This window comes from Mus caroli, unplaced genomic scaffold, assembly GCF_978045245.1.
Source record: "Mus caroli unplaced genomic scaffold, Mus_caroli_1 scaffold_8, whole genome shotgun sequence".
Classification (NCBI taxonomy): domain Eukaryota; kingdom Metazoa; phylum Chordata; class Mammalia; order Rodentia; family Muridae; genus Mus; species Mus caroli.
Window position 1 is genome coordinate 71,127,557 of NW_028227263.1, and position 14,973 is coordinate 71,142,529.

Here is a 14,973-nt window from a genome sequence, read left to right on the forward strand (position 1 = left end):
ACCTAGATTGTGATCTTAAAATATTTTTTCACTAAAAGAGACCAGAAATCTTGAAGGAATAAATTCCTTAACTCCTGAAAGCAAGCTCTGCACTGTGGCCAGTGGGGGACACTAGCTTTAAATGAGGTTGGGAACTGCTCAGAGATCTAGAACCCATGAACCATGAATCCATAGTAAGTTTATTTTGGGGCTGGTGACTGATCACAAGGCCCCTCTTGCATGCAGAGCTCTATCTCTGAGCTACAACTGCAGCCTCATGACATGTGTACAACGTAGTGCAGGTACTAGCAGAAGACTGGCACAAACCAGTTTATTATCTTGAAAACCGGCATAGAAAGAAGACCCACCCCAGCCCCCACCCCCGGCATTCAGCCTTCTATCCCACGGCTCCTATTCCGCAGAAAAAGGACTACCCAGGCCCTGGTATTTCCCTGGTAAAGAATCTGCACCACAGGAGCACACATTATGAGTAACGCAGCTTTTGAAAGCAGCGGTGACTGCAAGATCTAGAGGACAGAAAGGACCATATGGAAAACTCCAACTCATGGTTCAAAAAGCTCAGCTACTCCAAGGATGAAGTACAGGGCGAGCATGGGGATGCAGGCTTGTAGGATGGCTCAGCAGGCACGCAACTTGACACAAACTAAACTTATCTGAGAGAAGGGAACCTCAATTGAGAAAATGCCTCCGTAAGATGCGGCTGTGGGCCAGCCAGCAAGCCAGCAAGCAGCACCCCTCCATGGCTTCTGAGTTAGCTCCTGCCTCCAGGCTCCTGCCCTGACCTTCCATGATGATGAACAGTGATGTGGAGGTGTGAGCCAAATAAACCCTCTCTTCCCCAACTTGCTTTTGGTCACGGTGTTTCCTCATAGCAATGATAACCCTGACTAAGATGGCAGGTCAAGGCATTCACCACGGGGCCATGCCTGATGTTCACCATGGGGCCTGATGACCTGAGTTTGATCTCTGAGCCGTACATGGTAGAGAGAATGGACTCTCCAAGCTGTCCTCTAACCTTTATGTCCATGTCACAGTGTGGATCCCCCCCCCCCCCCCCCCCGTGAATACATTAACATAACTTAAAAATAAAACCAGAAAGAAGGGATAAGTACTTAAGTGATTATTGACGCACGTTAGGGAAGCCGCGCCTGTTAGGAGGAAGTTAGATATGACGGGGACATGCAAAGGCTTTTAGGGTATCTGCCACATTTTATTTCTTAGCCTGCATAGTGGTTCTAAGGGATATTTATGTGACAAGTTACTACACCGACACTGGGCAGTTTTTTATACTGGTGCTTTAGTTATTAACAGCAGGAACCGGCAGAGGACGTTAGTGTACACACAGGAGGGGCCGATACGGTGTGTAAATTACCTTCACTTATTGCACTTTTCATCAGTGGTCCTCCTTTGAGAGCCTCCTCTGTGTTGGAGCGGAAGAGCACTCTCGGGCTGTGCGTCGGGGAGCAGTCCTCGGGCAAGGGAGTGCTGCACTCAGTCATGTCCCGGAAAATCATCTCCTTCTCTTCCAGCAAGAGGAGGATCTGCTGGTCCTTCTGCTGAAGCTGTTCTGCAGGGCAAATGGAGAAACCACTTAACTTGTATGGAGTTGTGGACCATGAGATGACCGGGAGATGAGCACCACCTTGTGGTAGTTAAGGGAAGGGCCATGACAGGAGATGCCTCCCATCCTGAGCACAGGATTGCTTCTGTACTCTGTGATGCTGCCCTGGGTTCTGTTCTGTGAAGCAGCAGCACTTCTGATGTAACTGCTCTGCACTTTGTCTCTGCTCCCTCCCTGACTGCGGCTCTTGTTACCACAGTCTGATGTTGATGCCACTTTCCTGCAACCACCTTAATTACAGACCCTAAAGAGTTACTTATTTTAGGTCTTTTCCAACATGGATATTTATTTCTGAAACACTCTACCTGTGCTGCCCTGAGGATATCAGTTTCTTCACGGGGCATTTTATGGGTCCTCCATCTGCGATGGAGTGGCACTGCTGACTGCCCTCTATACCCTACACACTTTCTTCCTGGGGCTCACACTCTCTGTCAACTGCCTCCCGTATGCTGATTATCCTAGCAAGCACCCTTAAACCCACATTATTTTCTGAGTATCAGACCACTGTGTCACTATCACGTGAGTATCTCAACCAAGAGGGTACTATCAGGATAGCAGAAATGAGTCTTCCAGCTGACTGACCTCTAGTTTACAGTTTCTTCCTTAGCACTCTATTTTCCAGGTTACCCAGCTTGGTAAACCGGTATCTTTGTCTATCCTGTCCCATCACTCACATCCAGCTGCCTAGTTGGTATTTTTAATTTGTTCTTTGGCAATTTCATACATGTGTAAAGTGTATTCTTTTACCCGAATTTCTTTCCTACCTCTAGTATCTGATCCCAGGTAATTTTCCTACATTCATGACTTGCTGCTTTATTCTTCTGTGACTGAGTTTAACTAAGATCACCATCGTGAGTCTGATGAGCTCCTCAATGGGCCTTAAGACCACACTGCCCTTCCTCCCAATTCCATCAGCAGGGAAGGGTAGAGCCCCTATCCCTGATTTACTCTTGGGCCCCACTGAAGGCAGCCACAGCTGCTGTGGAGTGCTGACTGTAACCACTGTGCCATGTCCAGAAGCCAACATTCGTAGTGCTTCTCCCTGTCTTGAAGCTCTTACATTTCTTTTCTAGCTCTTCTTCCACCATGCTCCCAGAGCCTCAGAAGGAGAGCTATAAATGCTTTGCTCAGGGCTGAGCACTCAATTGTCACTTATTCTCTGCATTTTGAACAGCCATGCATCTCTGCATTCACCAGTGTTCTTTGCCGACAGGCATCTCTGGTTGAGGCTGGACGTAGCATTTTGATTAACAACCTTATTTCTTCACCTGTCTGCTTACCTACTCATCTTTCACTAACTTATCCTGCAGATTTCCCGAGTGGTCCAGAAGCACCTCTACTTCCTCAAGCAGTTCTCCTGAAAGGGTTCAATACTTGAAAACAGTTACATTAAGAGTGCAGCACTCTATTCCCTTTTTAGGTCTCAGCTCCTACCATTGCCCTGACCCTTTAGACACGTAGACCCACCACTCCTGGCAGACAGATCAAGTTCTTTTCCATGTATCTATTCTTTGGAAGCAAGATACTTTTTTCCCAGATGTAATTTATGCAGCAGGTTCTGTGAGACTTACAGAGGCAGAATGAGCAGCTGCCACATATTTTATGCGATCCACCAGACAGATCAATCTGTGTTTTGTCACTCATTTGTGTATCATCTAGCCAACTGCACAACAAATGTTAAGGAAGATTTTTATCCTCATCATCCCAACAGGCTAGAAGACTTGATATGATGGGGGTCTGAAGTTAACCATCTTATCTCCTCTCCCATCCATCAGTGTAACAGAATGGTCTCACTAAACTCTGTTCACTTAACTCCTGGACTTATTTCTAACCAAAGAAGTTTTTAAAAAATTCAACTAATATATAGTAAAGACAAGAAGACTACCAGGCTCTCCTGTTTTAAAGAGAGGGAGTGTAGTACTAGCACTCTAGAGCTGAGGATGGAGGATCCAGAATTAAGGCCAGCCAGGATTACATATCGAGACTTGTCTCACAACAAATAGAAAACAGGTAAGATTCCGGCTCAGTCATTAATAAACATACACACACTTAGCCCTGGGATGTTTTGGCCTTTGAGGGCTTCAACTGTGTCATCTACACAATGGGAGGCAGACAAGACTACATGAAACATTAGTGGGTAACTGAGAACACCTCCAACAGTTCGTCCCTTGTCCCTGAGCCACCTCACAGTTCATCTGTGAGGATAACAGCCAAGAAGGCCAGGGAATGCAAGGAGTAGAATGGACTAACTGTGTCCAAAACCACAAACACTTTCCTAGGGATGGGCTATGTGCTTGTGTGTGTGTGTGTTTTGCCTGTATGTATGTTGGAACCTCACATCCATGCCTGCTGGCCAGAGACACCAAAAGAGGGCATCATATCCCCCGGAGCTGGAGTTACAGACAGTTGTGAATAGCCAGTGAGTGCTGAGAATTGAATCTGGATCCTCTGCAAGTGTAACCTGTGCTCTTAACCACTGAGGCATTTCTCCAGACCCACTAGACTATTCTTACTGATGTTCCATTTCCAAGATTTTACCTTTTAACTCTCGGGCTTTGGTATCCAACAATTTCTTTTCTTCTTCATTCTCACTGGGAATTCCTTCATCTTCATCTCTATTCCTGACATAACCGAAATAAAGCAGGATGAAACAAACAAACAAACAAACAAACAAACAAACAAGACAGACAACAAGATGCTGATGATGTCAGTTGTGGTCACCGAGTGTCCTCAGGAAGACACATGGAGGTGAGAGGAGAGTGGAAAGGCTCACTTACAGGGAGTTGATTGTGTCCTGAATGATTTGAATCCAGCTATTCCGCTCTTCTCTGGAGCTTGCATGGACCTCCACCATCTCTGGATCTTTCACCCCCATACTGATGAGGAACAGGCCTTTCTCCTCATGGGCCACTTCTCTTACAATCAGCTTCTTTAAGGAGATCACTGTTGACTTATGGTCCTAGACAGAGCAGGAAGCAAATATAAGACGTGCATACAGTACACTCGCTCTTGAGCAGACAGACAGCTTTAAATGCATATGACTGAGTAAACAAATAAAATCACTTTAACCCTCCTCCAAAAGCTCCCCCAGCTTCCAGATAAGCGTTTCATCATTCTACTCAATTTTGTGCAAGCTGCTGTTTTCTGCATCATGAATGTGGAGACACAGTCCACAAATGGACTTCTACTGTGACCAAATCACCAAGTGTTCAGGGCATTCAAAAAGGTTATGAAGGAGCATTTAAAAATAACTTTGCAGTGGAAAGAAGTAATAAGAAAAATTTGACAGAGGCATGTAAGAAATTATTCAGAGGAGTCACCTGCTAGGAGTCAAGTGGTTTTCAGTGGCCAGGTGAGCCACAGCCATATGACAGACATAATAATGTTAGCTGGTTACACTTACACCCAACCTAGCTGGTCCGAATATGACATTTCAAACAGAAGAAAGTAAGAATTCAGCTTACCAATGATGCAAACACGTATTTCTGGTCTTTTTCTTGAAGGAAAACTAAAATGTCAGTGAGTAGAACTGCTTGAACCTCTGCAAAGTAGAGTGGGAAAGAGAAAGACAAACTTTTCATAAAATCAAGTTCAGCAACCACCCTCTCCCAATGGTCTGCACTGCTGCAGGAGTCAGAGCTGTGCACTAGGGTGTAGAGGTGTTTTATTCTCTGTTTAAAGTCTTTGAACTTATTTTGTTATCTTTAATGAACTATACTATCTAGCATTTTACAAATCTTCAGAGAATTGTTGTTTTCAGCAGTAACTATAATAATAGTATTAAATACAGTGAAACCCTAGCTTTCTCTATTAGGAATAAGAAGACAGAATATGAATTTCAGATAAAAAATGGACAAAATATAAATCCTACGATACTGGTGCATGGAGAAATGAGAAATTCACACCTTGTAAATTGATGTGTCACCTGTAGCTTCTCCTTCCTGTGATATTTTAAGGGACATTACTTGACTCAGAGAACAGAGGATTCAAATATACAAAGTGACTGGCAAAGCAAATAACTGCTTTTATCCTAACAGCATTTTAGGCACTTCATAAGCCTTATCTCAGAAGAGGTTAAGGGACAGTCCTAAAAAGATACATCTTGTATTGCATATGTGTGTGTATCTGTGTGTTTTTTTTCTATCTGTCTTTCAGAAGTGACTTTGAGTGTTTTTTTTCCTCCACCACACTTTTTACCTTATTTTTAAAACAAGTTTCTTTTACTGAACCTGACTGGGACTTGTCATTTTTTGGCTGGACAAGCTAGTCAGTGAGTTTTGGGGACCTTCCTGTCTCTAACTGATGCTCTTCTTACCCAGGTTAAAGGTGTGCATCACTGTATCTGTCTTTTTATGTCAGTTCTAGAAATCGGATTCAGGTCTTCATACATGCACAGAAAGCCATCCAAAAGGTGATTATTCAGCTAAGCCATTACTCTGTACTGCAAAGCTTTAAGTATAAAATACTTTTAAGAATAAAGGTGAGGGGCTAGAGAGTTGGCTCAGTGGTTAAGAGCACTGAATGCCCTTCCAGAGGTCCTGAGTTCAATTCCCAGCAACCACACGGTGACTTACAACCATCTGTAATGGGAACAGATGCCCTCTTCTGGTGTGTCTGAAGACAGCTACAGTGTACTCATATACATAAAAGAAATAATTCTTAAAAAAAAAGAATAAAGGTGAACTTCAACCAATGATAAATAGCAAGCAACCTTGCTATGATAAATAGCAACCAACATCCTCCATGAAATATTCTTCTGTCTTCTCTCCTCTCCTCTAGTGTGGGAGATGAAACCCTGGGTTCTGTGCATGCTAGGGAACCACTCTACCTGAGAGCTAAATCTACAGCCCACAATTTGTGAAATTGAGAAATTTTCACAATTGAGAAATCTCTTCCAATTTCTCATTATATTAATGGGAAAGAGCAGCTAGGAAACTGCCCAGAAATGATGCATAGCAATACTTAAGTATGACAAAGCAGAGCCTTTCTCATACCCGTTAGAGAACAAGACTATTGGGCTCACACTCATAAAAACCTGGGTTCAATCCCCAGCACTGCATAAAATAGAATGTGATGCTACATACCTGTAATCCTAGCACTTGGGTGGGGTGGGGGGTTCAAGGTGACCCTGTGCTGAGTTTATAACTAGCCTGGGATACTTGAGATTCTCTTACCTGCTACCCCTCACAAACAGGCCAGAGACATTTCAAAGCAAAAGATGAAGACACACCTGCCCCCAATATCCCATCCCATCCCACCCCATCCAACCCATTCTATTCTATCTCATCCCATCTCATCCCATCCACCCCACCCCACCCCACCCCATCCCATCCCAGACAGCTTTAATTGTTGACCTGACACAGCCTAGAGTTGTCTGAGAGGAAAGCCTCCACTGAGGATTTGCCTAGGTCAAGGATGACCGTGGCTATGTCTGTGGGGGAATGTTTTGATCATTAATTTCTGCGGGAGGCCCTGTGGGTAGTACAATTTTCTGGATGATCCTAGGCTATGTAACAAAGTTAGCTAAGCCGGAACTCCTGAGCAGGACAGAGAATGAGCCAACATCCAACATTTCTCACGGTTCTTGCTTAAGTTCCTCTTCTGATTGTTACCTGGAAGTGTAAGCTAAATAAACTCTTTCTTCCTCACTAAGTTGCTCTTCATAAAGAATGTTTTCAGTCACACCAACAGAAAGAAAATCAGAACACCTGCACAGACATATGTATGGCAGGCTGCTGTAGCTTTGTAGATGGAAGTGAGTTCAGTTTTTACAGCTGGCAGCCAGCTCGCCTCCACTCCATTAAGACAAAACCATGTGTGGGAGAAAATAGTGTAGTGGGGGAGGTAAGAACGATAACATGTTATGTCTTCTCTCATATGAAGATCTAAATTTAGTTATCTGTGATATATGCTAGGAAAGCTGAAGGAGGCTGGTGCGCAGTTCAGTGGTGTCTAACCGTGAAGAAGATCTAGGTTCTGCCACTATCTCTATCCCTGGAATGGAACAAAACAACTCAACATCTCTAATTGGATCTTGGAACTTAAAAAACCAACCAACCAACCAACCAACCAACCAACCAACTAACCAACCAACCCTTCCAATGTGAGTAGTCCTCTAGGCATACAGAGGGACATTTTCCTTTATCCCCTCAGGGAAAACGCACATCTAGCCAGCTGGTGAAAACTACCAGGCTGACCCTTTCCATTATTTCCCATTATTATGGAAAGCATAGCTAATGACTCCCTGGGAAACAGTGGGGTAATTTATGCAGCCCATCATCCCTTCTTCAACCTCTGCCACTACAACTCCTTGCAACGCCACACAGCAAACAGGAGCTAAGACGTGTAAAATTTCAGACCAGACAACAGTAATTTTCCGTGCACTAGCATTAGTTTTGACAAGTTTTTCTTTTTTTTAAGGTTTACTTTAAAATAATTCAGATATTTGCCAAAACTAAGTTCTAAAAGCATAGTTTTCAACTTGTTGGGTTCTGAGGTTTATATGATCGGTGTTATGGATCAGAGAAGAAGAATTCCACCCCTTCGACACGGTATTCCATACAGTACTGGCTGTCCTTGGCACACATTTCTTGGGATGTGAAAACAACTAAGCAGCAAACCGTTCTCCTAGTGCAGGCATTTCTAGGCAGAAACTTATTGTTCTGCTATTGGCCCAACCACAGCTTTCTTCCAACAGCTGGAACCTATTTGTTTTTATTTTGAGAGTAAACGCCTCATAAAGGAGAAGTATAAAGTATTGGCGTTAGACTAGCAGCTCCAGCAAGTTTAGGTTTTAGGGATAAGGACAGGCCTTTCTGAACTGGCAGCCTACTTGAAAGACTGCCTCAAAGTGGTGGTGTGGAAAGGGGTTTGGGTCAGTGCCCTCAGACCACCACAGAACAGTAGGGCTGGAAGAAAGGCATGCCTTCATTCAGGCTCATCTCAGGGTATCTGAAACACTACTTACTAGTGGAGAGGGACACGTTAAAAACTATCCATGTTTTTTTCCCCACTGTTGTGTAGGCATTGGTGGGTGCTTTCTGAAATACCCCCAGAGTTCCAATGCCCTTGTTACTTCCAGTGTACTCTATACTACCCATAGTTATGTTGAAAAAACCAAACAAGCAAACAAACAAACAAAAAAAACCAAACACATAACACTGAATTCACCCATTCTCCGTGTGAAACCCTTCCATTGTGAGCCTACTTCATGCCCTACAGCCAGCAAGAGCATCAAATGCCAACTCCTGAGCATGTGCAGGGCACCTTGGCAGCTGGATCCCAGCAGTTTCTTGTGTTTCTTATCTCCTATCACTCTCTGAAGTCTCTCTGGGTTCTCCAGCCCTCCCGATGCCATGCTTTCCATCCTCCAGTATTATCCTTCTCTTTAATCTTCAAGCCTTACCTCTCTGCCAGTCCTCCTTCCTCTCATTCTAGCACCCACCACACTGGAGAACAAGTGCCTCTCTCTTTCTCGAATGTCAGAAGCCAGTTGCCTGACAGGGACTTCTGTACTGTCTCCTAAGTATGTTAAGGCTATGCTAAGGGTACCTGTGTGCTTGGCAGCAGACACCTATCAGCACCATCATGTCCCTGCGGCTGGGAAGGGAATATTCCTCCTGATATCCGAGTGCTACTGGGACAAGAGAGCAACTAGGGACTGTGTGGATCTTCAGCTCCCTGAGCCCTGGACTGTGGCAGGAATACCTGCAGCTGTTGGGAAGTTAGAGCTTACATAGGGAGGATGCCTATCCAGGAAAGGGTTGATAAAACTCACTTTCATAAAGGTAAGATGTACTGATGAGTTAAAAAAAAAAACCTAACTTCCTTCAATTATCATAGGTGATCAATGAATAGCTAGAACTCATAAAAACAAATGAGAAACCTTTAACGATCTATTTTGCTTTAGAGAAAAATGAAAGACAGAATATCATAAAGTAATAACGAACCTAGTTAAAGTAAGTGAGACTTGCCTTTTTCTAAGGTCTCAGAAGGTCTTTGGAAAAGATGAATTGTCAGCCTCACAGACTCACAGTCCCTGACTCAGACAACTCTGCCACTGACCCTGATCCCACAAGGGCCACTCGGCACCTCTCTGGGGGACTATGTCTTCCCCAACAGTCTACTTCCTGTTGTCACCCTGAGCGGTGTCTGGATGTTTCCTGTTCTCCCCAGGCTCAGACATGGATGCAGTCTTACCTTTCAGCCTTCCCGTTGTGCTCTTCAGAAACACACTCCCGTCGCGCACCAGCTTCTTCCGTCTTAGGTCCTCCTTGGCGAACATCTGCCCACTCTTCATTCTCATGATCGACTTGCTATCCGTCTTTGTGTAAATCTCACCGAGACGCACTTTCTTCTCGTAACTTGCCACTTTGCTGTCCACGGCTCCAATCACATCCTTCACCAGGCTCAAGGACTGAGTGAGGTCTTCCTGCTCCACTTCATTGTCTTGGGAGAGAAGACCAATTCTACTTTAATGGCTCCTTGTGCACAGAGCAGAAGGGGAGGAGTCCGCATCATTACATTCCCTTTGCTGTTTATTACCCTTTCACACTGGAGCCAACACGCCAAGTCACACGCCTGCCTTTCCAGAGACATTCTCAATGCTATGGATGATATGCAATTATACTCCAAAATAAAAGAAACCAATGTTTTAGGGAGAGAGGGCAGCAGAGGTGAATAACTACCCCCAGTTACATCTCTACCTAGTATTTAATGCTACTGCCTGGTAACCTTTAATGTAACTGAAGTAACTGCCTAGGAGAAGCATTAACTGAGAGAAACTACAACATATGGATTAAATGGAACAGAGTAATATGGGAAGAAATGGTGCGACTGCTGACCAAGCCAACTTTACCAGAACTAGTGCTCAGGGCATGTAGCATTTTAACAGAACCAATACACAGTCCCTGCTTGGTATCATCTATTACCCAGGTTGTAGTGATTTCACGATACAGCTGGTATTCCAGGAAGAGAGTCCAGGGCCTTGTACCTATCCAGGAAGCCCTCTAGCCCTCAGCTGTGCCTCCAGCGGGTTCTGTGTATGCCTCCTCCATACCGGGCCTCAATGGAATCACTCTAAGTCTTAAAGGCCTTACACTTGCAGTTTTGTTTCCCTATACTCTTAGCATTGGGAGGCTGAGCAGGAGTGCCTTTAAGGGTAGACTGTGCTACACAGTAAAACATGGGCTCAAAAAAACTAAAAGTGGCAACAAAATAAATAGGCATGAAAAGATGCTTTCAAGATAAACTACAGATGCTCGGTTCAGTGCCTCACACCAGTAATCTCAGCACTTTTTTTTTTTTTTTTTTTTTTGGTTTTTCGAGACAGGATTTCTCTGTATAGCCCTGGCTGTCCTGGAACTCACTCTGTAGACCAGGCTGGCCTCGAACTCAGAAATCTGCCTGCCTCTGCCTCCCAAGTGCTGGGATTAAAGGCGTGTGCCACCACACCCAGCATCTCAGCACATTTTGGGGACGTTGAAGGAAGAACTGCTGTGATTTTGAGGCCAGCCTAGGCCAGAGTGAGAACCTGTGCATACAAATAAACAATCACTGACATAAATACAGGCACTCTGGTACCTACTGGTCTGCTAGAGTATGATAGAACTCTGCTATAGTGGTTTCTAGGACTATCTAGATCTGAGTGTACAAGGAGACTCACCTTTGGTACATTGCAGTATCCTTTGGAATAAAACTGGGTACTTGGTGATCCTCTGAGTTACAAGTAAAATGCACTCTGGAATTCCCAGCCTTCTTACTACTGAACTGCTCATCTTCTTCTGCAAGGGAGTGAATAAACTGTTAGTCACCGAGTGAGGAAGGTGGCTCTAGCCAAAATGGCGTGCTTATGCTCCTGACCATGATGGGGACGCTTGCATTTCAGGTCAGTACCTTCACAAAGGCTTGGAAACGCTTATCCTTGGTGTAGAGGTCTTTGAAGTAGTTGACAGACTGGTTGTGCTGTCCACAGAACTTGCCGTATGTCTTCTTTAAGCGCTCTGCACTCTCACCTGAGAACTGCTCGAGAAAGAGAACAGGAGTTACATCACAATTCAGGGTATCAACCATCCTGTAGAAGGTTTCCAGTCTCACTGTAAAAACCAAGAGCGCTTCCTTACACCCATCTCCCCTGCACCCACATGCACACCATGATGAAATGGAACAGCACTTTGGCAAACAGCTGGGCACTTTACCAAAAGGTTAAACACTGAGATTTCAGGAGACTAGCAATTTCTCATGTAGGCTTCTTCCCTCACAGTGGAGAGGCAGGAGAAGAACTATGACACAAGCCAAGTGACCTAAAAGGTTGAATCCAATCATCTTGTGCAGAACAAGTGAGTATCACAGGTCAGAAGTTTCAGTCCTATCATCAACGATCTTACTAAGGGCATGTACACACACTAGGAACTACACATGGTAATACAAGTCGAGATACCTACGTAGTCCTGAAGGCAGAAAGAGAGAAACAGACTATGTTGGGGAAGATGGTTCTTCACTTGTAGGGCCTCACATTAAGTTCATTATTGAATAGGATTATTCAATCTCCATTTGTCAGATGCAAATATCTCACATGGAACAGACATTTATTTGCATCATACCTCGTTTTGCAGATTTCCTTACGGTAGAAACCTATGTAATATTCAACTGTACAGTTTTACCCCTGGCATTTAATAGGCATCAAATCCTTTTAGAATGACTGAATGTACTATTAAAATTATCAAGCGAGGAATATGGACTGAAGGATATACTAGAGAAGAACAGGATTCCTAGTTCTGGCCAAGCCTGTAATCTCAGTTCCTTGGGAGGTTGAGACAGTCTCAGAATAAAAGCAAACACAGGGCTGGGGATGCAGCTCAGTAGTGGGGTGCTGATCTACCATGGATGAGAAGCCCTTGGTTTAATTCCTTGTACTGCCCCAAGCCAAATCCAATTCTCATTTGGCTGTTCCAGGAATTAAGCCTCTGAATCTACATAGAAGCAGTGATTTGGTGAGGGAGAAAGATCTAGTCACATGTGGGTGATAGTCTTATCTGTTAATGTGTACCAGCAACATTTCCTTTTCCAAAAACATCTTAAAAACAAACATCAAAGGCTGCCTATGATATACAGTGAAAAATAAAGCAATACTTTTTTGCTGAGTTTCTTTGGAGCAGGACTGAAATAAAATCATATTCTGAAAAAAAGTAGCACATTTTATAAAGTGTTTCAGACAGTGTATTGCTTAAGCTTCAGGTGATCTGAAGACAGCCGGGATCCTTTTCAGATGAACCACAGGGGAGGCTGAAGACTTCTAACAAATATCCTTTTGGTTCTGAGACAGTACTATTTCTGATGATTATATGGAGTTGAAGAAAGAAAAACCTTTTACTACATAGTTCAGTATGTGTGCACTTAACTTTCTAAAAAGTAGCCTAAACAGAGAAACCCTGCTTTCTTTATTTTACAGAAAAGGAAATCGAGGGTTTGATTAACCCAATTTGCTAAGTCTAAAAGACAAACAGGAGAGCTGAGATGTCCGAGCAGGGATCCAGAGTTACAAAGCTTCTCTCTACCTGCCAGCGTGAGAAGAACCCAGGACCTTCCCGCTGCTCACCTGACTGACAAGCACATCCCCTATCCTCTTGATGAGAAAGTTCTTTTCACTCTTATCCACAAGAGACTCCTTCTTCCGCTCCAGGATTCGCTGAAAGAACTGGCTGTGGATACTGATCAGCTCATCCAAGCAGGGGAACAGCTTTTCCACCATCTGCTGCTCAAAGAGCAGATCTGTCATCATGCCCCGGCTGTACACGTCACTCATGATCTTGAGTGTGCGGATGTGATGTAACTCTGTCTGCATCAACTCTATGAGAAGAGAGAGGAAGGGTCTCTCAGAGATCACCAGCTCAGCTCAGAAGGTTAACTTAGAGCCTGATGGAAACCTTGAAGCTGAGCAAACAGCAGTCTTCCCCTGTGCTGGCATCTCACCTCTTTGTTGCTGCCCTGACCTGAGCTCATCTTCTGATGACAGGCTACTGAATTCCAACAGTCTTTTATGGTTTCTAAGCAGGTCTTCATTAGACTCAGTCCCTCTCATTTACTGTGTTCCTGCTTCCTAGGAACGACTGCTAGCTCACCTTTCCCATGTAGCTCAAAAACGAGATGTGTTTTAGAAAAGAGCTCTTTTGGGGACTGCTGTGCAACCAAGCATTTAATAAACAAATTACTAACTGGAATGAGAGACAGCAGAATGGGGCACCAAAGGGCAAACGATTACAAGGACATGAGCTGTATCATGTCTCCTCACCTCAGTGCTTTTTTTTTTTTGTTTGTTTATCTGTTTTTTTGTTTTTTCGAGACAGGGTTTCTCTGTATAGCCCTGGCTGTCCTGGAACTCACTCTGTAGACCAGGCTGGCCTCGAACTCAGAAATCTGCCAGCCTCTGCCTCCCAAGTGCTGGGATTAAAGGCGTGCGCCACCATGCCCAGCTACCTCAGTGCTTTTAATGAAAACCTTTATGAGGCTGCATATTCAAAATTGATTTTCCACAGCCCAACAATCACTAATTAATTGCTAGACAGGGCAACTTTTCAAGTTCTCTCCCTGCAATAGAGAACGGTTTTTCTGCCTCTTGATAACCCTCACTGGCATGCAAGCTGGCTAGTGTAGACCAAACATAGGCAAAGCAATGAAGCACCTCACCGTAAATCACTTCCTGCCGTTTGACCACATCTTTCTTCTGCTGTTTAAGGAACTTGCTGTCCACTGTCCGGCTCCAAGACTCTGCTTCTAGCTGTTTAGAGTCGCTTTCAAAATCTCCCATCAGCTGTCCTTCATTCATGTCTGTACCTACTCCTCAAAATACAAAAAAACAACAACCTCAGGATCTTGGGTTTCTGACCTCTAAAATTCTGGATTTTCCTCTAGGTGATACACGAGTTCATAAGACAAATTCTCTGTATTAGTGTAGAAGATCCTCAAAGAGAATACACCTGATACTAGACAGGATTAATATCAAGTTAGGAACGATAAACATCACGTAAGTCAAACAAGACTGAAACAACTCCTTTGTGAAGTTGAGACATGAAGTCCCGCTATCTTTCCGAGCTGCAACATTTATCTGAGTAGGCTCACAACTGTACAGACACAGAACTGAATGTGTGCAGAGTCTCCAGGAAGAAAAGCGTCGGCACTAGAGTATGCCTACATTAGTATCAGAGTTTCCTTCAATGGACAGTCAACATAGGACAGGGTCGACTGGCAATGCATGTGTGTGTGTGTGTGTGATGTTTTACAGGCAATTTAGAGACTCCTGGGGGCAGGGAGAGCAGGCACTGTTATTTGGTAACAGTATGCTAGGACATACACGG

The 14,973-nt window shown here is 44.2% G+C and overlaps 1 protein-coding gene across 8 annotated transcripts in view; it reads right to left on the reverse strand.

Moving 5' to 3' along the window:
• Akap13 (A-kinase anchoring protein 13) overlaps positions 1-14,973 on the reverse strand; it is a 280,085-nt gene that overhangs the window by 13,621 nt on the left and 251,491 nt on the right. For 6 of the 8 annotated variants that reach the window (XM_029479051.2, XM_029479049.2, XM_029479050.2 and 3 more), the window contains 9 exons: positions 14,306-14,458; positions 13,218-13,468; positions 11,516-11,641; positions 11,286-11,403; positions 9,821-10,069; positions 5,086-5,162; positions 4,399-4,580; positions 4,160-4,242; positions 1,373-1,567 (listed from right to left, as the gene is read on the reverse strand). In XM_029479051.2, coding sequence (XP_029334911.1) covers positions 1,373-1,567; positions 4,160-4,242; positions 4,399-4,580; positions 5,086-5,162; positions 9,821-10,069; positions 11,286-11,403; positions 11,516-11,641; positions 13,218-13,468; positions 14,306-14,458 — 1,434 coding nt within the window. The remainder of the gene's footprint in view (positions 1-1,372; positions 1,568-4,159; positions 4,243-4,398; positions 4,581-5,085; positions 5,163-9,820; positions 10,070-11,285; positions 11,404-11,515; positions 11,642-13,217; positions 13,469-14,305; positions 14,459-14,973) is intronic. The other 2 variants (XM_029479048.2, XM_029479047.2) reach the window with 2 other exon arrangements.